Consider the following 25,260-nt stretch of genomic DNA (forward strand, 5'->3'; position numbering starts at 1 on the left):
ATTGGTTATCTGTGTGACTGCCATTGAAATAAGTCTTCAGTCATGGGGAAGGCTGTCCAGGAAAACCTACTCTGGTCATTTCCACTGTGCAAAACATACAGGAAATCAGAATGCATTTATCTAATGTAGCCTTTTTCTGATTTTTGTTGGTGTTTATTTTGAAACCTACACTTCCAGAGCTGTGTCCTTTCACTGGCTGCTTTTTGTTAATGCTGGAATTCTTAAGTGGATTGGCCAGGAACTCCGAACAGCTCTAGCTTTCTCTTGCCTTACTCCTGCTATCCTTCATCACACCAACAGTTTCTTTCCTTTATTCTCTGTCTGGCTGTGCAGTTCATATAAAAGCCTGACAAGTGTGAGATGAGGGATTTTGTCACTTAGTTGCCCCAGAGAAAAACGATGCAGCACTGATCCAGCTTGGTAGCCCGCAGAGATGAGCCATAGATCAGTTATCCTACTGAGGACTCAAATTAGAAATTCAAATTCAGTTTATTGAAGTTTGTGTGGGGACAGAAACAAATTAATGAAGTGACAGAAGCAGTAATAAAACAAAGTTAACAGTCACCTTCTAAGAACTCTAGTGCAGGCAGACCTGCAACAATGCAGAGAATTAAAAGCTGCAATACTGCCTTGGGCTTCAGCGCTGTATCTCCTTAGTTGCACAAACAAGTTCAAAATGAGTAGTAAAATACTGACAGACACGTCCACTTTAAAATAGAAATGACGACAACACAAGAGAGAGAACAAAAGTGGCAACTAGCAGTTCCATTTATTTAAAACATATATAAGAATATTCTATGGAGGAAAAATCACTGCCTCCAGACCTACCGGCTCTGGAAGGACCAACCTGTGAATAAGGCCACTGCTTTAACTCTCACAAAACTGAAGTATAAAAGTAATAAGATGTAGAACATGAATACAAAGCATAGCTCAAAAAACAAGTAACTTGGTTTTTGTATTAGCAACAGCTGCACATTCAGCTAGTTACAGCAAGATAAAGGCATTAAGTCACCACTTGCTATTTCCTGTAGCACTGTTAATCTCAGTAACCCAGGGCACCAAAAATAAGTCAGTTTGGCTTTTATTTAAATTCTTGTGTTGGCAATGCTTTCATTTAAATACATGTGTTACCTGCTCTAGGTCCTTTAATTTTTCTTTGAAGCTTTTGCAGGGGGCACATCAGATGTCTTGGGCACAACACACCAAACTGAACCAGTCCTCTACTTCCCAAACAGCAGCTGATGGGTCTGGAGAGGCTTTGGGAGGTCACCTTGTCCAAGCCCCTGCTCAGGCAGGGAGGGCCCCCACAATGGGTGCCCTGTTCCTGTCCCTGGACAGGTGGGGTGCAGCACGAGTGCTCTGCAGCCCCTCTGCTCAGCTCCATGCTAATTAGCAGCCTGCACTAATAGGTACCCCTTAAAGGGAGAGACCAGCTGCCTAGAACAGCCTCGCCTCTTGAGTTGTTAATTACCTTCCAACCTGCTGAGAAACAAACCTGTTCCTCCTCTAGTGGAAGCACAGCTTCATCCTTTAAGTACTGCACACTGCATATCCTGCAGCCACTGCTCTGGATAAACTGTAACTTCTTCACCCTCCTGTGCCTTACCCCTAATTACAAACCCACTTCATTAGCAAAGCCTGTAGAAGCTTTTAGCTATTCAAATTAACAGTTAAATAAATGCCCTGGTTCATAATGCACGAGAAAACTGAGTTCCATTCCCCCTGTTACAACCTAAATGGGGTCTGTATTATGGCAAAAGTTAGGAGTGACCAGATCCCAGCCTCGGCAGACTAAGCACAGTTAACAAAAACATACTTCAATTCCTTTTGCACTCTTTAAGAGTAGGTTCTCATTTTGTCTTATGACTCCAGTCTGCAGAGGCTTTAGTCTTGATTATACACCTTGGGTTGCAAGCTCAGCATATGCCAATGCAGCTTGAAGGTGGTGTCCTAAGAAATGCTTTTTATGAGAGAGATTGTGTGAAACATCCTACACAAGATTAAGCCTTAGGAAAACTGCAGAAATGAAATGCAGGTAACATTTTGTGCTTTTGCTCTCTCAAAGTGCCATGCCCAGAAAAACTAAAAGCACAACAAACTTCAGCAGCACAGGGATTTGGTGGGGCATGTAGCTGTAGAGTGTTTTGCAGACAAAAATTGAAGGTGTAAGCTTTCTGAACAGAACCTCTGCAAAAGAACCAGCTTTTCTTTGAAGCCTCCTGTGTACAGTCAACTGTTTTAAATGTTTAACTAATTCCTTTAAACAATGAATGCACGTTTCTCCTATCACTGTCATTGAGGAGCTCACATTCCCATCCTGCTCTTCCTCCACTCTGGCACGGTATCTTGCTAATTAAACAAAGATATGCACGTAAGGAGGCTACTCAGGCTGCTGCTGTTGATACTCCCATTAGCTAAAATTGCTACTGCACCTTCAGGTTGAGAAACCAAGGAAGTGAAGTGTGTCCCCAAGGCATTGACTACAGCACAGGATGTGTGAAGCGAATCGGCCGTGCTAATGACGCAGGGAAAACTCAGCCAAAGCTCAGAGCTGAATGTGTGTACACATCTGCAAGGAGAAAAGGAAACCTCCATGACACAGGCCGAGCCCTAGTTCCCAAGTCTTTGCTCTCCACAGAACGTGACCACGTTCTGCCCCAATCACACCTGATTCCCATCTTAGGATTCAACTACTCAGGGTGGGCAGTGGGAGGGATGACTTTAACTTGTTTCTTTTTCTGAAGCACACCCTGCAAGGATGGCACTGCTCTGTTCACAGGCAGTACCTCACCAGCACTGGCAGGGCAGCACTTCCAAATTGCACTCCTGCTCCGGGCCCTCCCCACACAGACCCCACAGGAAACACTACTGTGATCCTCCTTCCTCCCTTCCCATCTTCCCTCCACCTGCAAGGCACACACAAGAAGCTTTGCTCTCCTGTTCTTCACCCCCCTCCCTGCAGACAAGTGGAAAAAACAACTGCTGGCAATCCCAGTCTAACTCTGGATCCCCAGCTTTTCCTATCCATGTGAGGAGACGTGTTCTCAAGTGCTTGCTTAGGTGTCTGAGGTATGTGTGAAGGGGGGGAAAAAAGGGGAAAAGCAAGTTCTGGCTCAACCCCCTGCTCCAGGCTGTTTCATGATACGTACCACAGTATCAATGTCTGCTGGGTCCACCATCCGAGACACCTCATCAAACTCCTCGGGAGACATGGGGAGCAGGTTTTCTGGAGACTGGAGCCTGGAAGGGTGGCTGAGGGAGAAGAGCAGGGGTTCAGCGTCACTGAAGGAATGAGGCACAACTGGGCTACCCTGTCTGGCTCCAAGGCCCGAAGGGCCACTAAGGAGGCCTCTTGTGAAGAAGAGCCTGGCTCTAAATGAAAACTCAGGCTATTCAAGGGTGCACATCCTAACCAAAGAAGTCCAACAAGTCTTTGAGAACGTGCTTTTCAGGAAATTACTTGCCAGTACAACTACCTGCAAGTTTATAGGGTTTATACCTAAAAATGGTGTTTTGAACACAGCACTGCATTAATGTGTTGTGATCAGATTCTCAAAGAGGAAAGACTTGACAGGGGCACCTACAGGTTAAATACTGTGAAGAAGCACGAACTACAGCTAAAAACTTACGATCAGTTCTTAAAAATCCAGCATTTTTGTGGGAACTTACACTTCAGATACAGAGATTAACTCAGTCTTGATGTAGCCGTTTCCCTTGGGACCATCCAAATCCATTGGCTCTGGTGCTTCAAGGAGAAAAAAAAGCTTGTGGAGTTTTTTTTCAGCAATTTTATGTCACATTTTCATCTTTATTATACCAAAAATATAGCCTATGACCCAGATAATGTGCAAGTCTCTCTGTCGTGCAGTTTACAGCACTATGGTTAATTTATTCCATTTTTAGTCAGTTTTCCCTTTCCTCCTATAAAAGATGGCAAAGAAACCCCTCCCCTAACCAGGCACGGTCGGGGCTACTAGTGGGAACCTACATTTCTGAAACAGCTCACGGGCTCACATGATAGCTGAGTTGGAGGGCCAGTGACAATTAGGGGTTTCAGTTTTTTGATCTGATTAGATCTCATGTTGTGCCTCTTTGTTAACCTCTAAACATGGGACAGGCTGCCAAGACATTGAGGCCAACTGCTCCCCTTCTTTGCACGCCACAGAAATGGTACAGTGCCCCAGTAGTTCAGGAACAACCAGACAAGCTAAAAGACACAAGCCCCTCACAGCACTCACCCTCCTTAGGCCTGGAGTAGTATTTGCCAAAGGCGTTGTCTTTGGGTATGTTCGGGTACAGGAATCGCAGCGGGTTCTCAGGAATGTTTTCAGCTGCCATCACTTTGTAATTGCGGATGATATCAGGGAAAGTCACAGCAGAGAGCTCCTTCTTGGTGTAGGGTTCTACTGAGTGGAACTGGAGCTCTGCAGAGGAGAGAAGCAGCAACTCTTAAAGGTGGTTTCAAGGTTTTTTCTGAAAGAGTCCAGAAAAGCTGCAGCCACTTCCCCAAATTCAGAGTCCACATGAGCAAAAGGCTTGCCTGAATGACACCTACATTGCTGCAGTAAATATTTCATGCCTGTCAAAGGGAGCATAATTGTTCTGTGGGGTAGGGAGGCACGGGGGATTAAAGCACACAGTGATGGCTCTTGGCGTGCTTTGTATTCAGAATGACTGGTGTGGCTTGTCCATGGAAATTAACTGCAGTATTTCATTAACTGCAGTATTTCATTAACTAATTCAGGTTGTGCTGCCTTTTTAACCTTCTTCCAAATTATGTAATTCAGACTCTGCTGCCTATTAGGAAGTTTGATCCAAATACACCACTTGAGGCTTTTATGAATCATCAAGAGACACAGATAAGCCTTCCTGAATGCTCCAAATACTATCAACCTTTTGCTTAACTTTTGGATGTCTCAGGTAGCAAAGGGAAGAAGTCAGACAAGTACATTCAGCAGTTTCTCTTCCACCTGCTGCCCTGATTTGGGCTCATCAAAGTGTCAACAGCTGCCTCATGCTGGCAGGGGGGGCTGTGTAATTAGTGTGGTAAGGGGAGAGCCCTGACTGGGTACAAGGGAGGTTATAACTTTCTGCAGCTGTGATGGCTCCAAGCTTCCTCAAGATGAGAAACGAGTCCAGCTCACTCTTTCAAAGAAGCAAGCTCTTCATTGATCCTTTTGAACAACGGGAGGAAGGAGAACTGCTCAGAAAATGAAGTATGTAATTTACCTAGGCAGAATGTGGGAAGGCAAGAACAAAAGCTCCATTTGGGTTTGGAAAGAGATGCAGGTGTGTGTGTACTAAAGGCTGGGAGAGAGCTGAAGGAGGCATGGAAGACAGTCCAGGCAGTTTTTCCTACCCAACTTCCAGCACAGAGGCAGAACCTGGGAAGTGCTAGCTGAAACCTTGATCAATTCATTGTGTGGTTTGAGTTACCGCAAGTATGGTGTGTCCCTGCTATTGCTTGTGCCCTGCTGCTGCAGGGGTGTTGTGCTGGTCCTCAGGGTGGAGGAGAAGGGCATAAAGACTTCTCGTTCTGATGCAAGTACATGAACAAAGGTTCTCTGCTGCTGACTTACCATTCTGAGATCCCTCTACCCAAGTAAAGGTGATTGCTCCCTCCCTGCTGCTTTCACTGAATCTCAGTAAAAATGTTCCTGGGCTCTGGTCCTTCAGTAGAGCACGTTCTCTCTCTTTGCTGATGAAACCCATGATGCAGCTGTAATGTTGAAAAGAAAGAGCTGAGTTACTCCTCAACATAAAACCTAAGCTGTGCTGGGCTAGCTAGGAAAACTAAAAAGCTTTCCTCACTTAAAAAAGATGAGTACTGCTGAAAGCTTCATGAAGGCTTTGTCCCGTGAACAGCTGGCAGCAGGACTGACTGACTGGCTGCAGTCAGGTGGTGATTCATGCCCCTTGGTTGCCATGAATCACCACAGCTTCCCTCAGCACTCTCACTTTCTCCTGGGGGCTTATACAAACATCTTTCTGAACTTGGAACAAAAGAGATTGTCCATTTTGCTGTCGAAGCTGGGCTGTGCAAGCAGAACTGAAGTTGCATGTGTGTAACAAGGTCAGATCCCAGCTAGCAGTTAGCTTTAGCTTCAAAAGAATGCTAAGGAACAGTTGTTTCTCCTTTTTGGCTGATGAAACAAACTTTGCTAGCTGCCAGATTACACTCTTAGAGGTGTGGGGTTTGCTTTGGTCCCTGTGCATGTTTTCTAGAGGAGCTGTTAAGCTTGTGTGACTGATTCACTATGCTCAACAGATGCTATTACATGGACAAGGAGGCTGGTGTAGTAATTATAAGAGATTGATTGATTTGGACAGGTACTGGGGAGGGAGCTGTTCAAGTCAGTACTAGGGTATAACCCTGGCCAAGCCCCACCTGTTTGGTTTCGGTTGCTTTGTTGGTTGATATTTTGCTTTTGATAGGGTTTTTTTTTTTGTTTTTTCAAAGGTCAGAACTTCTCTGCTTCTTATTCCTCAAAATACTCCATCAATAATGAACTTTTGAGTACTATGACTGTCCTTGTGTGCATTAAGTTAGGGAAAGAGGGTTTTGCACAAAAAAATACTAAATAATCATAATTTTGCTTAGAATTTCAGATGCTGTAAGCTGCCCTGTTTTACGGGGTTTGGGGGTTTGATTGGTGAGTTTTGTGTTTTGGTTTAAATACCATGCTTTAGGTAACAAATGCATTCAGCAGTCAATATCCTGTGTATAAGGAAGTCTTTTGCCTTCCTATCTCTCAAGTATGAAGAAAGGCAAGTGTTCTTGAGGCTGTATTACCCTTTTGTATACAAGGGGAGTCTCTGCTATTCAAGCCTGTACCAAATCCACATGTAATCCCAATCCCAGAACTGACACTCTGCTTCAGTAATGGTGGCAAATATTCCCACTGCACTGCAGCCCCCTCATCAAAGAAATGGGGAGGTTTGGGGCAGTGAAACAAGGCTTTGAAGAACTCTCCTGGACCTGGGGGGGTAAAAATGTGAAGCCCACTGCTGAATGTGGCAAGACAAAGCAATCCTGCTGCTGTAGATCCTGCAGAACTGTGGGATACTCCACTGTCAGTGTGCTGTTTGATGAGGTTTCATAATGTGGCTGAAGCTAAAAGGCAGGATTGTGACTTTAGATAAGCCTAGTTTGGGCAGAATTACTTCTGAAATCGGAAATCCCAGAATGAAAAGTTTACTAAACCAGTATTAAAGGGCAAATGGAACTGTGTTCCCATCTGGCAGAGTCCCTCTACTTAGTAATAGTCTTAAAATAAGTGAAGACTGCTGGGTTCTGGGCCTGTGCAGGCACAGGCATTCCAAGTCTGGCTGCTGCCACCTCCAGGCAGCTCACACTAACTCTCTTTGGGCAGGCAGTTTGGTTTTTTTAAAATCATATCACTATGACTTGTACGTCCTTGTGCTTCAGTTTTTCTTGGCTGTGTTCTAGGATGTGGAAAGAACTGACTTACAGCGGGAGCAGAGGCAAAACAAAATATAATCTAACATTCAAAGCCCTGCTCTGTGACTTAAATGGGACAACTCAGTCACCTGACGTTCCTGCTTCTAGCAGTTGCCTCACCAGAGGTTTCCTCAATACTACAATCCACTTGCTTCAGATTCTTCTGGTTTCAAGTTCCACTCTCTGCACAACCAACCACCCAGCAGCTGAGGGTGCAACTGCTGGCCTGAAAGTGAGGTCTGAGGCAATGACCACATCTTTAACTTCACTCAGGTCTTACCCATCATTCCAGAGACACAGGAGATGTTTCTTAATAAGCTCCAGGATTCCCTCAATCCACAGCCAAAAGGGGAAATTTTTATCATTTATGTTTTCCTGAAATTCAGAATATGGAAAGGCAGGGATGGGAGTAGGGAAAACAGGGATAATGAGACATGAGTTTCATTAAGCAGAGAGGAAAGCAAGGTTTCAATCCTGCCACTGTCTACTTGTTCTTGTGTTTTTCTTTTCTTTTCTCCCACCCTCCCCATATTCTCTTATGACTCTTTTTCTGTCTCTCCAGGACAGGAACTATTGGTAATGAAGCATGTACTGAATCTTAAGGCAAGAGGAGAATGAGAAAAATGCCTGTCTGAGCCTCCAGTACCCACAAATATGTGATCCATCACCTCTCACATGCAGTAACACTGGTCTAAGAGCAGAAAAAAGGCTCTTGTTCCCTGCCTGGGTGCTATCCTTACTGAGTTGTTGGACATGCAAACCCATTCTATTGGGGTTTTTAACTGGGCTGGCTAGCAGAAGCTTTAGAGACACTTTCTGTTGAGACTTGGATCTCAATTTCTCATGAGACATCCACATTAATGAATTTCAGTGCTTGTAGGTCACCAGAGCCTTGCTCTTCCCCTGGAGTCTGCTCCTGGTTGCTGTGATCGCCTACTTATCTGTATCAGTTTAGGGTCTAAAGCTAAAGAAAATATGAAAAGCCCTCCTGTCTTGCTGCAGCCAGGGCTGTGAAATTGCATGGTGTGGCTCTCTGTCATCATACTGACCCTCTTGGCCACCCCGTGTTAATCCTCACCCTAATCCATTTGCTCCTGGCCTGGGAAATGTCCTTCACTAAGATACAGAAGAATTGTTCATCTTGCTGATTGTTTTGTTTATGTTTTCTGTAATAGTCAAAATGGAGAACTATTCTATTAATAGCAGCTGCATTAATAATAATGAAGGTGCTGTGTTTGAAAGATACATTTTTTTTTCCTATGGAGTTTACATGGATCAAAAGCAGTCTCAAAATCATCTACTCCTTGCCATTGCAAGCTCTTTTGCCTCCTTCTGCTGCTACTTTAACCTTGCCACCAAAGCCTCCCATAACTATGTAAGGTCTAGAATAATGAGAGGATCCTACTGAGAAAGAAGGCACCCTGGGGGGAAAAACAAACAAAAAAAGCCCAAACAAAATCCACAGTAAAGTGAGACCCCCTCTTCCATCTCAGCTTTTAAAACTGAGCTCATACCTTGCAGAATCTTGTCCAAGGAATAAGGCCATCCTGAGATCCTCCGTTTGTTGGCCCTGAACACAATACATTTTACTTCAGTCATGTTCCATAAGTTACTTAGTAAGGCTAGAAGTACTTAGAAAACCAAGTTCTGAGTTATTATTTGGAATTCAACTGTTGAACTACGAAAGAAAAGGAAGGGCAGGCTGCTGTGCTTTCACAGCTAGTGCAGGGGAGGGTGCAAAGTTCCCTCTGGGAGGTTTTACGATAACCAGATCTGTGTGAGCAGCCCTTGCATAATGGGAGCCAATCCATCCTGACACTTCCTGTGCTGCGCTGCACCAAACACTTGCCAGCTTCAAAATGCTTCCAGGAAGGAGGCTGAATCCTTGCATAGTTCTTGCCTGCACAAGAAGACTGCAGCCCACAAGCTCCTCTGCAGGGGCTCAGCAGACCCTGCAGTATCTCTCTAAGATTAAGCACTTTACTACCTTGATTCTGGTGACCTGCAGGCTTTTGCCCCAGAAACTCTTGACTCCCAGGTCTACCCCAAACACAGACTCATCTTACTCCTGTTGCAACTGTTTCCCCCAGCCTTGTTTTTATGTCCACAGTGTTTCATAACCATATCCAAACCACAAAGAAAAGTCCTGTGCTGTGACTACAGTAGCTGGAGCTTTGCAGACCCTGACTGTAGTCAGAGCCAAATTCTTTCCATTAATGATCATGCTATGGCTTCCAATAAATATGCTTTTCTCTGTCATTTTTCTGAAAATGAACTGGGTTAGGGAGCTTGTTACTGATACTTCTTGGTGTTAAGAGATCAAGATTCTGTCAATTTTCACATTGCAAAACCAGCTACAACCAGGTTGTAGCCTGGCACTCTGCTAGTTCTGTCTCCTCCTTGCATTGAGGAATCCTGAATCTACAGTGTTCAGCAACCAGGATTTTTTCAGCTGGGTGATATTTTTATCTACAGAGGTAAGATGTAAGGAGCAAGCCTACCATTACCAGAGCTCGACAAAATTCCTGTAGTTCTGACATGCACATTTGCCATAGAAATATATCACTGGTCTCCTTGTGTTGGTTAATTAAACAAACAACAACAAAAAAATCATTCTCCTTGTAGAATTTTGAAAAGTAATCTACTAAAAATTAGCAGCTTTTTGTCAGATCTTATGTCTTGGGGGAATTAGAGAGTGGAATGCTGTACTTGCCACCTAGACACACTAAACTCAAATACCTTTTAAATATAACTTTTTCCTGAAACTTAAGGTCGGTGAAATATACTGAATCAACAGTATTTTTCATCTAGAGTCTACTGTGCAAAATCAGTAGCAGTGGCAAGTGCCCTGCCTATTCAGGCAAACTGCAAGGAGTTTGTTTCCAAACCCCATGGCTGATGAGGCTTTTACTAAGGACACTCATGTGGGAGATAATTCTATTTGATATCCTTTAGCAGTTCCATAGTGTTTGCATGTTGATATTACAACTGTGTTTATGCAGAGTGAATCCCCACTGCAGCTCAGGGCATGCACGGAGTTAAAATAAATGGAGGTGGATTTAAAAACAAAACCCAAAAGATGCCAAGAAACATCCACTTCAAAGACTGACTAAACACGAGTGTTACTTCAAAAGGCAGAATTAGGCCCAACTGGTGTTGCTCTAATGCACAGAACTCCCAAGTTAGAATGGCAGATTTTTTTAATGACATGATCTCATTTACAAACTCTGCCATACTGAAAAGTGGAAAATACTTAATTGCTACAAAGTTGTATTGTAGAAGGGGAAAAGGTGTGAGAGGAAATGAAAACTTAAAATAGGTTGCAGGAAAAGATGCAGAATTAGCTTCAACTGAAACAGGCCATCTGTGATGAAAGCAGACCATACCAAGAAGCTTCTCTCCCAGCATGCTCAGCTGATCTGCATTAAGTCCTCTCTTTGTTACAGAAGAAAACTGCCAACTCAGAACTTCAGAAAGCTTAGACCACTTTGCACAAGGCGGATTCAGAAAGAAGGACAAGTTCTAGAATGAAACAGAAAAATACAAGCTACATAATACAAGTAAACATTCATTTTGGAATGCCATTTGAACTTATAAAAGTGTATTGTTGCCAAAACAAACTCCAGATTTAAGAATGGATGTCAGCTTGAGAAGAAGCTCTGCAGAAGCAGGCAGCTATTCTTCCAGGCACTCTTTACCAGGAAAAGCAATCTCTGGGGCTCTGGGTATGTCTTCTCCCAGTGGGCAGAATTGCTGGATTACTCAATGCACCATAATTGAGTTCTTGATTGTTCATTTGTCATAGTGTATATCCTGAATACATCCTCCCCTAATCTGGGTTTCAAACATTGCTCTGTTTAGGTCAGGGAAGTTGCTGCCCCTCTCTACCCCTGAAACTCATTAAGAGTCATCTGCAGAGCTAAAATGCAGCAGCCACCTGCATACAATGCTTGAAAATTACATATAGTACCTGAAAAAATATTTTTTTCCTGCAAATACCTTGGGATCAGTAGACAGCATGTTGAACCACAAGATAGAAGCCCATCCACTGGGAAGCTGGCTCACATTTGAGATCACAACAATGGGAAGGGATGTGGTCTGAAAGGGGCACAAAAGGAAACATATCAGGTTACCCTGCACTGCTGCCACAATCCTCCTTGAGATTATTCACAAACCCATTTCCATTCTAATTCCCTGCTTGCACAGTCTTGACTTTTTCAATAGAGGTTGGTATGTAGGGGAGAAAATATCAGTATGATGAAATACTAGAAAGAACTTGGGTAATTTTTATCTAATAAAGACTTTAATGTCAGTTATGACAGCACTAATAGTGACAGTAGAGTTCATAGCACACTGCTTCTGAAATAAATGTAAACTGATAACCAACCCTGTGGTTTAAGCCCTCTAGGTATCAGACACTTTTGCAAAGCGCATCTATTCTTATTTACCAGAGATCTGACAGCATTCTCTCTCTGTCTCTATACACAGTTGTGAAGTGTCATTCCCATACTTTGAAATAACTGAAAGTGCTTGATATCCCAGTACTTAAAAAAAAAGAAAAAAAGAAAACAAAAGAGAGGAAAAAAAAGTTAAGATTGTCAGCATGAGTGACACACAGGAATTGAGGTCCCTCTGTTTCATCTAAGACATACCTCTAGGTCTATTACCAAACCAGGCTGGCACAGCTGCGTCTCAAAACTCAGAGAGTGAAGCTCTTCTGTTACAATGAGAGGACCCTTCAAAAAAAATAAAGGAAAACTTTTCAGGGACTGAAAACTCCTAGGGTGAAGTAGTGGGGCTTTATTATGGGGAAAACCCTTTTTTGCCCACAGTCGTGCTCTAGACCTCAGTAAGAGCTTACAGATCAAAGTCAAGTGACAGTGCTGACTTCCTAGAACTGCCTCTCCAGGCATGTGTTTTTTGGTTTTTTTGTGGCTACTACCACCTATAAGCCACAGAAAAATCAGTGCTTGCCAGGAAGTCCTGTTAAAGGTAGATGCCAGTGTCGGAGAGTCCCTCACTACCATTCTGGCTGTAGTTCTCCTTGCAGACTGTTCCTACATGGATCCCTTTGTAGAAACACTGAACTCCTCTCCTATGATCTCTCATCCCATGTGTGTCTTCATGGGTCTGATCAGAGAGCACTGTCTTAAATGAATGCCTTGTTAGTATTATGCTAAAACTTGACAAAGAAAAGGTTAGTGCTGCTTACCTCATTTGTTCTGCTCCCTGCATTTTTCTGTTCTTTCAGTTGCTGCAAACGAACAAAAACCTCTGTCACTCGTTTATCTCAGCCACAAATGGAAGTGGTAGAGGAGGTTTGCATGCTCCACTTGCTCAACTGTATGCAAACTTGCTGCACTAGTGCCTGATTCTATTTGGCTCTAAGCTGTGGGAGCCAAAGGATTAAACTGTAGGTAACTACTATGCCTTTATAAACTGTTCATCTGTGAAAAAAGATACTGCACAGTTATGATGCAATGCCTTTATGTAAGAGGCCTTTTAAGAACAGAAGCAGTATGAAATCAGAATCAGATGGAATATTGGTTTATCAAAGAACCCCTCTGAATAGGATGGTAAACTCTAAGCAGTCTCAGTTGTGGTCAATGAAGAGAGAGTTCCATGTTCCCTGGTCCTGGACTTGCATTTTTCCTTTCCTGTGGTAGGAAGGAACCAATCTGTTCCCTCACAATGTGCAGATCAGAAGTGTGGTACAGTCTGCTGAAGGCACTGACTTCCTTGCAGCTGCCCACTCCTTGACAATTTTCATCTTCCAGACTCAGAGCTCTTTGAACTATTCCAAGCTTCCCTACCTGTGGGCCTTCCTCTGAAAGGCCCAAACCAGCCTTTCTAGGCTTTTTTAACTTCCTCCTACAAAGAACCCATTGCAGCATAATCTGTATAGCAGAAAATAGTCTTGCTTGCATTCCTGTCCCTATTTCAGTGACAAGCAATCATATTTTGATTGAAACAGGCCAAATATTTCAAAAAGGAAAGCACAAAGAAAAAGGAGATAATCACAGTTCCTCTTTACACAAAAGTAAATAATGACTTCAATAACAAAAGCCATTTGTTTCCTTCCTACCACACTCTACCAACAAAATTAAGTGGCTGTATCAGTAAAAGAAAGAAAAAACCAACCCCCTACCAAGTGCCTGAATTCTGCTGCTAGACTTCCATTGGTAGATTCTTCCATGTTCATTACTTTTGTGTTTGTTCCCAAAATATTAAATTTCCTGAACCTACACAAAGAGAGAGAGAAAATGTAATTAAATCTCAACTTTGTTGAAAGAACCTAATAAATATACAAAACTCTGATGCCACCTACCCTTTGACTGAGTTCTTCTCAGTTACATCTCTGTCAAGAAAAAAAAAAAAGACAAAAAAAGAATCTTTTAAAGATTCTGCCAGAGACAGAGAAAATGTGCATTTTTTAGTAGCTGACAGAGCTGACTGAGAACTGGTAAAATGCTTTTGTGAAATTCTTGTGCAAAAGATGAGGCAATTGGTTCAAGCAGTCAAAATAAATACTGTGCTACACAGCCCGTGTTTTACTGAGGCTTAATATTGCTATGGGGGCTTTATAATCAAAGCAAGTACTTTCTTTTACTCTATCTATTTTTTTCTCTTGTGCTGAGGAAAAAAGAATATAGTTCTGCTACTCTAAATCTGCTTTAAAACTTGTTGAATAAATTGCTGCATCACTTGAATTGGTTTTCCCAGCACTTGGGATTCTACTGAGTTGCATTCTGTCTAGCGCACTTCTCAAAGCCTCATCTCCCACAACCACATAAGAACTTTTTTTTTACTTTTTCCCTATTCTATGCAAGTTTCTGGACCCTAAAGCCATTTCAAGTGAACAAAATTACTTGGCTGAGAAGACAAAAACCCACTTGCTTTCTTGAAAGCACAGTCCCTGTCATTATTTTGGATAGCCTGTCATATTTCTTTCCATGCCCTTGAAGTATGGAACTGCTTACAAAATACAGAAGGTTGGTATTAAACTGTTTCAACTGCTGTGATTTTTCCTCTGATTGAGAACATGTCCTATGTTACAGGTAGGTAGATTATACCCCTAACTCAAAGGCTGCTTTAGGATAACCGTATTTCTTACTAGACACTACCCAAAAAGTAAGGTATTCTAGAGACATGACTGAATTATGTGACTGGAAAGGGTGGAGTTCAATTCGACACTGTCACCTTGTGCTAATCCAGGTGAAACAACCCAGCAGAGCTGTGGCTGTTCCCCAGGTGCTGCCCTGTGCCTGATTTAGCAGTAGTGAGCTCTCCTCAGAGGAGATGACGGTGAGAAGCTGAAGCCATCTGCACTTTGTGACATGTCTCTGGTGTCAGAGATTTAGAACAAGGGAATGGATAAGAAAAAGGGAAGGATGTACTTGCTGTCACAGAGAACCAGCCTGCTGCTGGCCTAGTCAACACTTATAATGTGACTGCTCTTTGGTTTCTGAACGTGGGGACTGTTTACCTTTACATAAGATGGATGAAATAAGTGCAACATACTTATCAAATAAAACTTTCACTTTCAAGTTGTAGTTCAGTTCCTGCAGTTTCACCAGCAATCTGGAAAGAGAAGTATTTTTTTTTATGTCAGCAATTGAAAAAGATGGGTTCTCTTCTATTGTGTTGCTTACCACAGATATTTAAGGAGCATGCTTGGGGCCACGTGCAGGCTCCAAGCTTGCTCCGTACCAGACAGCATTTAGAGATGAAACTAAATGGGCAAATGAGTTACTCTTTGGCATGACAAAGTGCTCTGCACGTGTCTTCTTGCTGTTTGGTTGTGTTTGTTACACACTCAGTACACCCCACTTCTGGTAAAGGGTAAAAGCTGAATGTGAGTTAAACTCTGCCAGAAGAAAGCCCCTGCCCATGGCACTTCCCTCCTCCTGGCCTCAGCCCCTGGGCTACAGGACAGGCTGTGCAATCCCCCTGGCTGTGGAAAGCCAGTGACAAGAAAGCCTTACCACAAAACAGGAATAGGGAAAGGGGAAAACATACCTCAGCTTCACAGTAAACTGTACTCCTGTCTTCAGGACTAGTGGCCTCTGAGGATGTGTTGGCATGCAAGGCTGCCTCTCCACCACAAAGGAGCTATGGGAAGAACAGATTAAAGGCACTGTGGTTTATCTGTGCTGTCCTTAAATAAGAAACCACATAAAAAGTGAACTTTAAAAGAATGCTGATTTACCAGTAATACTATACCCTTTATTCACTCAGTTTCTATCTACACAGAGGTGTGTGCATCAGTTCCTTTCAATTGTTTCAATGGGGCTAGAAATAGTGATTTTTAAAGTGCTGGCTTTTCTGCAATACATTGACAGCTTGAGGAGGGAGATTGCTTCATCAGACTTCCCTAAAATCAAACAGCAAGGAAACACTGTGCTGTAATTAGCACAGTGCAAGTGAAGAGTGTTGCTTTGTTTGCCATTCCCAGGACTTCCTGAATTCTTACAGTGACAGTGCTGTGTAAAAACAGGTGCCCAAGGGATGGATACACTAGCAGGGGATTTGATGAGGGCCAGCTAACCCAATGAAACAAAACTTCTGGGGCTAACTGGTTCTGATACACCCCAAATTTTTATATACTGTGTGTGTACAGAATAGGACTCTGATCTTACGTGAGGCAACTACAAGCTACAGTACCTTGCATCATAGAGGTGGTACAGAGGCAGGGCTGGCCTCCCTGTGCTGGAGGCAAAGATGATGCGTCCAGTGACAAAGGATTGGAGAATCTAGTGTGTATCTATCTTGGGCACAGCTTGATGCAGATTGTTTCTTGCCTCTCTTCACCTGAACTCTGCAGCGTTGAAGCTTGAAGCAAGAAGTGGACTAACAGACTGGGAGTTTGTAATCAGTGTGTACTGCAGCAAAGCATCTGCTAACTTCAATAATGACTGATCACAAACCCTTTCCACAGGCCTGAACCTGTGGAAATCCTAGATAGAGTAAATCTCAAAAACAGTAATTCAGTTTAATATTTGTGACAAACTTAGGAAAACCTTGGAAAATGAAAAGTTACTATGCAAGAAATACTGAGGGAACAGTAGGGAAGGTGCTCTTCATCTATTTATTCATGTAACACCAAAAGATCCTTCTGGTCTGTTACCTTTGGATGAGTTGTTTGAAAAGAGTGTGCGTTAGGTCCTGCAGAAATTGTTTATTTTTTGTAATGGGATCAGGGTCGTAGGTAAACTTCTGTTCCAGTTCCTCAAGCTTCTTAAGCTGCTGACGAACTTGCTGTAGACTTTCAGCAACAGTGGTGAACCTAAAATTGACACGATCTTGTTACTTTTAGCATGTTTTTGTATTTTTCTAATGCAGAGGCACCAGCCAGGTGACTGTCCCTGAGGATGTGGCAGAGCTTGGAGAACACTTCATGCTCACTAGAAATATAGTTAGGTAATAAAATTAATGTAGTTATAGTAAGACAGAATGAAAATGGATAATATAAATCATCAGTATATTTCCTAGATGTGGTGTTCCTTCATAACCTGGCTCAAATGCAGCCTTACAAAAGACTTACCAGTTCTGCAGCTGGTCGAGGCAGGCATTGGGTGGCCCACCAATGCATGCTGTCTGTTGCCTGTGCTTCCACTCCACCAGCTCATCATTAATAAGGGCAGTCTGTGTGTGCTCTGTGCTGTGCAGCAGCTGTACTATCTTATTCACCACCTCCTACACAGAACATGAGATTACCCTGTTTATTAAAAATACATCATACAGGAGAACTAAGTACTGTTTTAGCTAGTGCTCATCTGTCTTGCAAAACTCTGCAAAGACCCCAGTTCAACTGACATATTAAAAAAAACTTTTCTACTGCTATTTTATGTCAATTCAATGAAAATGAACATGTGCTTAAAATGAAGAGCTGCTGACTTCTGAAAGAAAACTTGAGCACTACCTTTCTCTTGAGGTCCAGGTTTAAGAACATCTGCTGGAGACTCAGCTGTTCTTTCTTGTACTCCTCCTGAGACATATTACTGGACTCGTGTTCTGTAAAATAAGTCCAAATTGTGAACGGGAGGCTGCAGGAGTGCTGAAGGATGGGTGGGGAATATGCTGGGGGGAAAGTGGACAAATACAAAAAGCAAGATCGTAGCTCAGTGCTTCCCTAAGTACCTTCTGAACTTGTCCCTGTTCTGAGGGACAGTCAGCTCTGCCCAGCTGTGGTGGAAACTAAAGCCTTTTCTAGAACAAAGAATTCGACATCAGAGACAGATCTGTATAATGAAACCAGTGTGGACTCCGTGTGTTTCCCTTGGTGCACAAGAGCCTACAAAACCTAAAGCTAGTCTGGCATTTGTGAAATACAAGATGGCAAAGGGAAGCCTAAACATCCCTAATTAAGTGTATGGCTGAATGGCCACAGAGCCTACAGGGCTTGCTACTTCTACTGGCAAAGGGCTGCAAAGGACAAAGGAATGCTGTGTTAACAGGGAGGCTCTCTTACTTGGAACTAAAGACAGATGCAGAAATTTAGGTTTCAGTGCGAAACAGAGTTAATAAAGGAGGGACATTACCAGTAAGTTTGGCCGTGTATCATTAGGCTCAGTGTCTTGACATAAAGAGCAGTTTACTCTGACAAACTACATGCAATAGGGGATGTCCTTGAAAAATTACTTACCTCTATTCTGCAGGGTTTTACATTTGAAGTCATACTCATCTTGCATATCCTCTAATGCCTTGATGTCCTGCTCCACATCCTGTAATGCATGAGTGAGGGTGGCCACAATTACTTAATATTTTCAAGTAATGCAAGACTACATCTGATGAGGAACTGCCTGGTACTAGCCCTTGACAGACATGAAGCCCAGTTTTGTTACACTGCTTTTTCCTGGAACTCCCTAAAAGGAAATATTCCTAAATTTCATCACCTATTCACTGTTCCTACTTCTCAGCTAGCTGAAATCTATTAAAGTGTGGAAGTGCCTTTGTGGTCAAGCCATGTAAGTTCACAGAATTTAGAAAAACCTATGCTACAGTGGAAAAACTTAGCACACAGCATTTTAAACTTTCAAATTCTTAAGTACTGCTTGGAGAAAAGCTTTCTGTTGTGACTGTATTTATTAAGACAAACATTTGTATGCTAAAAAAAAAAAAATCTTCTAGTTAACAACAAATTGGTCAGTTACAATTTAAGAGGTTTTTTCCCTCAGTTGCTAGTATTTCAGACAGGTAAAATGCTTTTGTTGCTAAAATTTAGGCACAAGGTACTTTCTGTCTTCAGACAATCCCTGGTTATAGACTTGAAAGCCCCTACTTTACTTTTATTTGTCACTTTATCAAGTCTAATGTACTACTGAAAGCTTTTCAACATCTGTGAATCAACAAACACTACTATGAAAAGTTATATTATACTTACTGTAACACTGCTTTTTATAGCCTTAACTTTGGCATCAAGCTCCTTCTGTTTGTCCAGCATCCCAATCACAGTGTTCTGTACATTCCCTACTTCCATCTGAGGGAAGAAGCAGTACAAGTCAAAACAGAGTGACCCATACTTTTTTCATTAATGTAAATTAGTGGCTTTTGTTGACAAACAACCTGAGGAAGCATGGCTCTGATAAACCATACTAAAATTTTGTAGTATAAGAAAATCAAGTTCAGGTAAATTTGAAAGAAACAAACAAAGTATTTATTTTGGTAAACTGCCGAAGGTTCCCCATCATGGATTTAAGTCAGTGGTGGAAGTGATGGCCAAGCTGGATTGGGCATCAAGCAACCCAGTCTAGTGGAAGGTAGATGATCTCTAAAGTCCCTCTCAACCCAAACCATTCTGTAATTCCCTTTCCCTTTTCGATGACCCCAATTTATTGCACACTGGAAAGGCAGCAGCAAGTGCTTTATGTCACGTGCCAGCACTGAACAGCTGTGCTGCAGCTACAGGGGCTCTGTCAGAGTCACACTCTGAGAGCAGCTGCTTTGGACACTGTTGCAAAGGGCCCCTTGTTGAAAGCCCGTGCCCAAGTGCTCTTCCCACACTGCACATTCAAAGCCCTGCTATAAACTGAGGTATTTCAGCACCGGGAATTAACATGCTTGGTCAGTCATCACTTTATTTCTACATAAATGGATTACAGCTATCTATACATTTTTGCATGCCTTTCCCAACTGCAGAATTTTTACTGCAAAACAGTTATTTCAAAGGAAAAAAAAAAAAGGTGAGAAGCTGGAGAACAGGTGACGAAGGAGAAACTATGGCTTTACCTATAATTCAGAGGAAAGAAAAGGGCTTCATTAAAAAAACCACCCCAAAACCCCACCAAAATTAGAAAGAAATACTTGGAGACAACTGGGAAGGAGAATGATGCATCATTTTCCCAGAGTAAGTCCAGAGAAGCATGCTCAGCTGCTTAACAGAGAGTAAGCTGGGGAGTAAAATGCAGAAGAACAAACCTAAAATCTTTCTGGATACGTAAGTTAAGCACTAATTATTAAAACAAAATCCAATTAGCATATCAGGCTACATCGTACTACAGAAGCATTAAAACAACCAGCATAGCTTTTACATCATTCAAGGAATAAAAATTATTTCCTGGCCATTTATTCTCCAAATGCTTCATTCATGAGAAAAAAGCCATGCTGTCCAGCTGGTACATATCAGCGCTCACTCATCTGTTTTTTAAGGAACTTCTTATTGTGCAGAGAGGGAACAGCCTGTTTCCCCTGACAGTCTTCATCCACTTCCCTTATCCCAAATAATAGGAAAGGGGAGATACAACTGCAGCAGACATTTCAACACTGTTACCTCATTCGACGCCTGGGCACTGTTCAGTATTTTTCTCTCTTCTTTCAGACAGTTGTAGATGATCATTGCCATGTGTATCGGGTCTTCTTGGAAGTTATCCTAGCATTAGAGACACAGTCTATTGTTAAAGTTCATACACATCATTTCTTGTCCTTCAGTAACTTTCAGATTAGCAAAAAATAGGGAATTACCAGTGTGTGAGCCTCAGGGAACACACTGGTCATAGCCTGCTAAAGGATTACAAGCTGTGACAGCCACAACCAGCTCCAAGAACGAGTTTCTATTGTAGTTCATTGGCATACAAAGAGACAGAATTGGCACAAAACAACAGGAAAGGGTCAAACATTACTGGGAGATGTGGGATAATACCCTACAGTCCTAGAGAGAGCTCATCCCTTATGAGCCATCCTCCCACACCTTGGTATGGCTGCTGGTTTAACACACAGTCCAGGCTGGATGCAAATTCAACGTTATTGTTTTACCTGCATACAAACTGGAAATGTGCTACAGACTGAGTACTGCCCTGCTCAGGATGGTGCTACCCTGGGGGGTTTTCTTCTTCCTGTAGTTCTCAAACTGTAGCTGTTCTGATAATTAAACTGTAACTTTCTAACCATAGCAAATCAAAACAAAAATGGAGCAACACTTGAATTCTGGCTTTTAAATCAGGATTCTCACACATCCTCTACGAAAACCCCTCATGGCAGGGTAGTTGCTTGGAGGCATCCAGCTGCACTAAAGCAAATCAAGCAAATGTATATATATAGAACCCAGGCGTACCTGAAGATTACGTTTGCTTTTCCTTATGTTGTGCTGCAGCAAAAAATTGTTTTCTATCAAGAATCTGCTGAACTGATCATCAAGCTGTGACAGCAGGTCATGGAATAACAGCGTAGCAAATGAGACATTGCTGGCGGCATGTTCCCTAGAATAATTTAAAGCATGCTTGGGTTAAATACACTTCCAACACAAGATCCAAGAAATACATACAGGTGTACTTGATTTTTAATCCCCAACTCCAGTTGTAGAATATGCAAGTAGTGAGAATTAGCTTCAAATGTAAGCCAATTTCATTCTCTTAACTTTGACTTTACTTTCCTCGATAAAGAAATGTTGTTTCTCTATTCTTTTTGCCACATTCTCTTCAAATTCATTTACTCATGCCATGTACGTCAGGAACCTAAAAGTGACCCTGATGCACGTGCATGTTGTACCACTCTCCAAAGAGAAGACACTCCACAGAAACTTCCGCAGAAGTTCAGTCTTTGAAGAGCGAGAGACTGAGCTACAAAGGCAGTAACTAATTGGTCTTAGAACAGCCACCACTGAGAGCAATGTGAGCAAGGACACTTACTCCAGGCATCAGGCCCCTCTAGAAAGCCCTGAAGAGGGGCAGGAACACATGCTGTAGTATCCACATAGCTACCGAAGCATCCTACCAGCAAAGGTTTACCTAGCAGCTTGCTTCCCCAGCATTCTCCTGCTGCCTGTAACTGCATGTCTGAGGGCATTGCTTATCACACAACCCAAAGCCTAATAAACTTATGTGCTTACCAGTCCTGGTTTTCCAGCCACTGTGCCAGGTACTGCCTGATCTCCATAGGAAAGCTGTCATCATATAGCTGGTGAACTTGCTCCAAAAACTTGGAATCAAGTTGCTGCAGCTGATACCACTGAGTCATCCTGAGGAAGGGGTGAAAAAACAGCCAGTGTAAATGTTTAAGGAGTATTTGGACTGAACGAGTGAAAAACAACTAATTTAAAGTTTTCATGAACATTGACAAAATTGGAACATGTGCTGATTTTGGCTGGGATAAAGTTTATTTTGTTCACAGTAGCTAGCATGGGGCTGTGTTTTGGATTTGTGCAGGAAACAGTGTTGGTAATATAGGGATGTTTTTGTTACAGCTGAGCAGGGCTTACACAGCATCAAGGCCCTTTCTGCTCCTCACCCCACCCCACCAGTGAGGGGGCTGAGGGTGCACAGGGAGTTGGGAAGGGCACTGGGAAGCTGACCCCAACTGACCAAAGGGATATTCCAGACCATGGGGCATCAAGCTCAGCACACAGAGCTGGGGGGCGGAGAAGGAGGAAAGGGGGAAATTTTGCATGATGGGGTTTGTCTTCCCAAGTCACTGTTAGGCATCATGGAGCCTGGCTTTCCCAGGATGGCTGAACACCTGCCTTTTGCTTTGCTTGTGCACATGGCTTTTGCTTCACCTGTTAAACTGTCTTTATCTCAACCCACAATGCTCCTCACTTTTACCCTTCTGATTCTCTCCCCATCCCACCACATAGGGAGGAGGGGAAAGTGAGCGAGTGGCTGTGTGGTGCTTTCTTTTTTTTCTCCTTTTCCTCTGAACCCCTTTTCATGGCACTTAGGGTACTGCTAGTGTTACTGCTCTCTTGCTTAGCAGGGATATGGGAATGAGGACCTGTGTGTTTGATACCTGTACCCTGCATAATTGAGGTCCTGAACGTGGAGTATTGCCTTTTGTTTGTGCGGATGTATTCCCCATCACCCCCCGCCAGAGCGTGCATGAAAAATCAAAGAGCCCTCTAAGTGCCCATTTTCAGTTGCTTTGTGTCCACACTTGCCTGCTCTGAAAATGGACTAGATCTCAAGTCACTTTAAATGTCGAAGTACTGGAAAGATGTTTTGTCTATGTGTTTTAGTTCTCATGATCATCTTTTCAAGCTAAATTCAAGTAACCTTTCCAGCAGATACAGGATGCTTAAATGAACTAATATTGTACAGAATAGCTTCTCTCAGTCCTAACACTTTTGTGACAGAGTGGCTTTATGGTCTCTGGCAGCAGATCAGTTAGCCTTCCAGGCTGCAGGTTATCACCTTGTAGTGGAAATGGCACGTAAAGATACATCCAAGGAACAGTCCAGGCCAAGAATACAGGTGGTGAGATGCAAATCCACTCACACCACTCTTTTTTACTGACTGCCTATAAGACCTGTCCAAAAGACCAGGACAGCATCAGGGTGAAGGACTATTTTCTATGCTCCTTCCTGCCAAATCCTTTAGTGTTTGTATGCCAGTGCCCCTGGCATGTGCTATGTGTGAGAAACAAAGTAGTTAAAAATGTTGTTTAAAGTGAGGGCTTTGAGGCTTTTCATGCGTGTGCTTTTCAGATTACAGGTAATACAGCATTTGAATGTGCTCTAGCAATCCCAAAAAATGAGACTCCATGACCTCCCTGGGTAGCCTGTGCCAGTCCTCTGCTACCCTCAATGTAAAGAAGTTCTTTCTCATGTTGAACTTGTGTTTTAGTTTGTGGCCATTGCTCCCCATCCTGTTGCTGGGCACCACTGAGAAGAGTCTGGCACCATCCTCTTGGCACCTGCCTTTGAGATATTTATATGTAATGATGAGATCCCCTCTCAGCCTTCTCTTCTCCAGACTAAACAGGCCCAGCTCCCGCAGTCTCTCCTTGTAAGAGAGATCCCTCATCATCTTTGTGGCCTCCGCTGGACCCTCTCCAGTAACTCCTCTTGTTTTTGTACTGAGGAGCCCAGACCTGGACACAGCACTCCAGATGTGCCTCACTAGGGCCGAGTAGAGGGGGCTGATCACCTCTGTCAACCTGCTGGCCACCTGATGCACCCCAGGACTCCTTCCTGGCCCCTCTCTACCTCATTTTCTGCCATTCCCGGGGGATCGCGGCCGATCCACGCGGCGGGGTTCGGGAGTAAAGGACCCGGCAGCCGTCCCTACCCTCGGCCGGCTCCCTGCCCGCGTTCCCCTCGCTGCCGGCCGGCTCAGCCCCGCGGCTGGGAGCACCGCACCTGTTCAGCAGAGGCTGCCCAGCGATGCTGGAGGCACAGGATCAGCGTCAGCGCCGTGCCGGGGACAGGGGTCCGCTTCGGGCGCTCCGGCGCTCCCGGGCAGGGCAGGTCTGGAGATGCTGATGGACGGAGAGTGAAAGCTGTGGACAAGGAGCCAAGAGTCGGACTTGGGAGCAGATGCAACAGATGACAGAAGAGCAGGGGTGTCCCTGCAAGGAATGAAGACCACTAGAAGATATCTCCCGCTGCCCCAGGTGCAAAGACACTAAAGCACAAAGCTCGGTGTTCCGCGGGCAGGGACAGTCTGAGGAAGCGACAGTTTTAGTTACACCGGGCATTCACCCCGCCGGCCCCCGAGCTGCAGGCAGTGCCCGGCAGCACCCCGCCGTGCCGCTCCCGGCGCCATCCCCCCGGCCCCTCAGGCCCGCTCCCCTCACCTCGGGTCCGGCTCGGCAGTGCCGCGCTGCCGGCTGCGCTCGGGGAGCCGCGCGGCCAAGTGCGCATGCGCGGGGGCGGCGCGGGGGCGTTCCCGGAGCGGGAGCGTCACGTGACTTCTGGGAAAAGCAGCGGGCCGGCGAAAGCGAAAGCGGCGCGGTGCCGTGAGGGCGGGGGCTGCCGGCCCAGCTGCGGCTTTTGGCCCGGGCACTCCAGCCCCTTTGCTAGCCCAGGCGCCGCTGAAATGCAGGCGGCTGAGCGTTAGTTCCCTTCCCCTTTCTTGTAAGCCTTGCTCGCAGGGACGCTGTGGCTGTCTCTTGGACCAACGTGGTGTGTTGGGTTTTGTTTGGTGTTTGAAGCCAACAGAGACCGGCCTATTAAGTCCAGGCTTTGCTGCGGGTCTCCAGGGTACTTTGTGCACCCTCCCTCCTCAGATGGAAGAGGCAGGTCCTACTCCATAAAAGAAAGAAATCAGAGGTCCGTTTGGTGAACTTCGTGGCATGAAGTACTAGGGAGTAGTGGATATATAAACATGGCTATAGAAAAAAACTATGGAAGAAGGTAACTGACCGTTTTTATGTTTTTTAATTAGGACCATTACAGTGATGCACCAAGACAGCACAAAACAATCACATTTTTTTACTTTGCTGTTGCAAAACACAGCAAAAGCACAAACACAGTAGAAGTACTTAAAAGCAGACATTTTGTTTTCTCTGGTAGTATCTGGGCACCCCTTTTTTGTTTTTCCCCCCCCACCCCCCCACTATTTTACTAGAGAACCACTTTCGTACTCATA

The 25,260-nt window shown here is 43.9% G+C and overlaps 1 protein-coding gene across 1 annotated transcript; it reads right to left on the reverse strand.

Moving 5' to 3' along the window:
- Nucleotides 1-750: 750 nt before the first annotated feature.
- Nucleotides 751-24,528, reverse strand: STAT1 (signal transducer and activator of transcription 1). Its single transcript, XM_048309466.1, has 25 exons — nt 24,467-24,528; nt 24,030-24,238; nt 21,786-21,914; nt 21,012-21,156; nt 20,232-20,330; nt 18,846-18,941; nt 18,108-18,186; nt 17,385-17,476; nt 17,007-17,158; nt 16,590-16,748; nt 15,482-15,574; nt 14,984-15,043; nt 13,791-13,820; nt 13,611-13,704; nt 12,675-12,716; nt 12,115-12,198; nt 11,462-11,560; nt 10,849-10,984; nt 8,977-9,032; nt 7,743-7,837; nt 5,580-5,719; nt 4,239-4,424; nt 3,670-3,745; nt 3,150-3,252; nt 751-2,569 (listed from the first exon to the last, which is right to left on the reverse strand). Exons 3-25 carry the CDS (start codon nt 21,911-21,913, stop codon nt 2,546-2,548), a joined length of 2,268 nt encoding a protein of 755 aa, XP_048165423.1. The 5' UTR covers nt 21,914; nt 24,030-24,238; nt 24,467-24,528; the 3' UTR covers nt 751-2,545.
- Between the last annotated feature and the right edge of the window lie 732 nt (nt 24,529-25,260).

This window comes from Corvus hawaiiensis, chromosome 7 (assembly GCF_020740725.1).
Source record: "Corvus hawaiiensis isolate bCorHaw1 chromosome 7, bCorHaw1.pri.cur, whole genome shotgun sequence".
Taxonomy (NCBI): domain Eukaryota; kingdom Metazoa; phylum Chordata; class Aves; order Passeriformes; family Corvidae; genus Corvus; species Corvus hawaiiensis.

Excerpts from the sequence above, each read along its gene's own strand:
- STAT1 (XM_048309466.1), bottom strand. The coding sequence starts at position 21,913 with ATGACTCAGTGGTATCAGCTGCAGCAACTTGATTCCAAGTTTTTGGAG. Across the intron at positions 13,705-13,790 it reads GAGAAGAACTCAGTCAAAGG|GTTCAGGAAATTTAATATTT; the intron begins GTAGGTGGCATC and ends CTCTTTGTGTAG. Across the intron at positions 12,717-13,610 it reads CAGCAGAATTCAGGCACTTG|CAACTGAAAGAACAGAAAAA; the intron begins GTAGGGGGTTGG and ends GTTCGTTTGCAG.